The sequence below is a fragment of the Cheilinus undulatus genome, linkage group 6, assembly GCF_018320785.1.
Source record: "Cheilinus undulatus linkage group 6, ASM1832078v1, whole genome shotgun sequence".
In the NCBI taxonomy this organism is placed as follows: Eukaryota; Metazoa; Chordata; class Actinopteri; order Labriformes; family Labridae; genus Cheilinus; species Cheilinus undulatus.
The window spans coordinates 11,348,734-11,351,133 of NC_054870.1; the positions used below are offsets into that span (position 1 = coordinate 11,348,734).

General features: G+C 37.4%; 1 protein-coding gene across 1 annotated transcript; it reads left to right on the top strand.

Annotated features, from left to right (window-relative positions):
* Window positions 1–963, top strand: vent (ventral expressed homeobox). Its single transcript, XM_041789807.1, has 3 exons — window positions 1–112; window positions 198–397; window positions 715–963. Exons 1-3 carry the CDS (start codon window positions 1–3, stop codon window positions 961–963), a joined length of 561 nt encoding a protein of 186 aa, XP_041645741.1.
* Window positions 964–2,400: the final 1,437 nt, after the last annotated feature.

Sequence of the window (2,400 nt, forward strand, 5' to 3'; positions counted from 1 at the left end):
ATGGCAAACTTCTCTGTAGAGTGGCTCTCCAGGAGCTGCTATGAAAACACTCAGGATGATTTATGTCGACTAAGAGTGCACGAAGGAAGTGGACAAGTTACCTCAATGAATGGTAGGTTCACAGATCAATGTTCTCTTAATAGCTGGGACGCACAGTAGTTTGTGCAGCCGCTGATATCCACTTTTCTCCTTCACAGATAGCTGCGGTTATACTTCAGGCTCTGAGAGCGAGGTAGGGGAGGACAGCGAGGGGGAGACCACCCAGCAGAGGAGGATGAGGACCAAGTTCACCTCCGAACAGATCAGAAAACTGGAAGAAACCTTTGGCAGGAACAAATACCTGGGTGCTGCTCAGAGGAGGACGATAGCTGAGAGGCTGAACCTGTCAGAGACTCAGGTGAGCTTCCACTCAACAGCCCTGTTTTAACGGTGCACTGATGTTACTGCGCACATAGGCCCATGCACGCGTATTTATAGGCTCAAACTCGAAAGATAATCAACTGTATGTTATAGTCAGTTGAGTCATTTCTATGCTTTATAAGCATTAAATATAGACTGGTCACACACACAGTCTAAAAGGGAAATAGTGTGGAAAGTGATATAGGTAGTACATCATGTTAGATTATGGACTGAAGGCTATAATGACACCAAGTGTCATTATAGCCTTCATTATTTGGGCTCAGGTGTCTAAATGGTTGTCTTGTATGCTCTCAGGTGAAAACGTGGTTCCAAAACCGGAGGATGAAGCTGAAACGGGAGGTCCAGGACCTCCGACCACAGTTCCTCCCCGTCCCTGCAGCCCTGCTCCCTCCTCTGCTGTTTCAGCACCACCCGCTCAGTGGACAGCTCCTCACCGGCAGCGGCCTCCACCTGCAGCTGCAGCCGCTCCACAGGACGAGCCTGCCGGCTTCCCTGCACCAGCACAGCTCCCCCCGAGTCTTCATCCCGCCACACTACCACTGAACTGTCCCCATGAAGAGAAGTGTTTGTGTGGAATCTAGATATTTATTTCTGTGGATGAGGGGATGTAGAGTTGTAAATGTGTATAATAACTCCTGAAGCACTACAGTACAGTCATGTATTATTTATGATTCATTTCCATTGGGATGATGTGTAAAACAGGGAAATAAAACTAACAAAGTAGTAATCAGCTTCTAATTCTCTATCACTTTGTCCAGTCTTATAATTTTATCTCTTTATTCCCAAACATAAACTCCTGGTGATAGGATCAGACCTTTAGAGCTGCTCAGCCACCAAAGAGATTGTAACGTAGAATTTAGTGCAAGTGTCAGTCCTCTTGCTAAATAAATAATTTCTATGGTGGTCCTAAAGGTCAATTGCAAAAATATTTTTTGTTTCGAGAGAAAAAAAAAAAAAAAAAAAAAAATTGCCCAAAGTACCAATCTATAAAAAAATAAATAAATAATCAAACCTGCAAAAAATATTCCTCAATTGTGAAAAACATACTTTTACAACTAAACGTTTTTATATTCTATCTAAAAATATTTACACATTATTTCTTTCTTTCTTTTTTTTTTTTTTTTTTTTTTTTAGAGTTAGCCTGTAGGGCAACCACACATTTTCCTCAACAATGCTAAATATTTTTTTTAATAAATAAACAAATAAATCAAAATTAAAGAAAAAAAAAAGGTAAAAATGTTTCCATCCTGCTCAAAAAAGCATTTTATTATTTAGGTACTGTTTCCTGCAGAACGTGATTTTTTTTTTCTTATTTATTTATTTTCTTTTGCAAACAGGGAAATATTTTCTGAGTTTGTCATGAGGGCCACCGTACATTTCACTCCACAAAATACAAACAAACCCCACAAATTCCTACATGCGAAACATTTCCTTAACAGTAAAAACATTTAGTAACATGATCTTTTCACCATATGATATTTTAAAAATAAATATAGATTTTTAATGCTGTTTCATAAAGAATAAAACATTTTGTATAGGTTGTTCTTTAATAGATGGTCAGGGTTGTTTTTTTTTTTTAAACTCTTCCCTTTCTTTCTCTTCTCTCTTTCCCTTTTTGTATGCACGTGGGTCTGTATTTATTTATTTATTTTTTTAGTTTTTTCTTTATTTAATAAATATATATTTTTTAAATGCAGTGTACTCTCAATGACAGCTGTCTGCTACAATGATTTTCTTAACCATTAAAATAAAGTATTAAAAAAAGAAAAAACATTTTGTACAGGTTGTTTTTTAATAAATATTGTTTTGTATTTTTAGGCTTTTCAGCAGAAAAGGAAGTTACGTCGTATTTCAATGCTTACTCCACTACACTGTTAACAGAACTTTGAACACTTGACCGAGACAGAGATATCAAAATAACATACTTGGAGAGTTTCTGTTGAACTCAGAAAATCCGCTGATGCTTATATGAGGCCTGTT

What these genes read in the sequence shown, in the direction of transcription:
- vent (XM_041789807.1), top strand. Translation starts at nt 1, where the DNA reads ATGGCAAACTTCTCTGTAGAGTGGCTCTCCAGGAGCTGCTATGAAAAC. An exon ending in ACAAGTTACCTCAATGAATG is followed by an intron (nt 113 to 197) that starts GTAGGTTCACAG and finishes TCTCCTTCACAG; the next exon opens with ATAGCTGCGGTTATACTTCA. An exon ending in TGAACCTGTCAGAGACTCAG is followed by an intron (nt 398 to 714) that starts GTGAGCTTCCAC and finishes GTATGCTCTCAG; the next exon opens with GTGAAAACGTGGTTCCAAAA.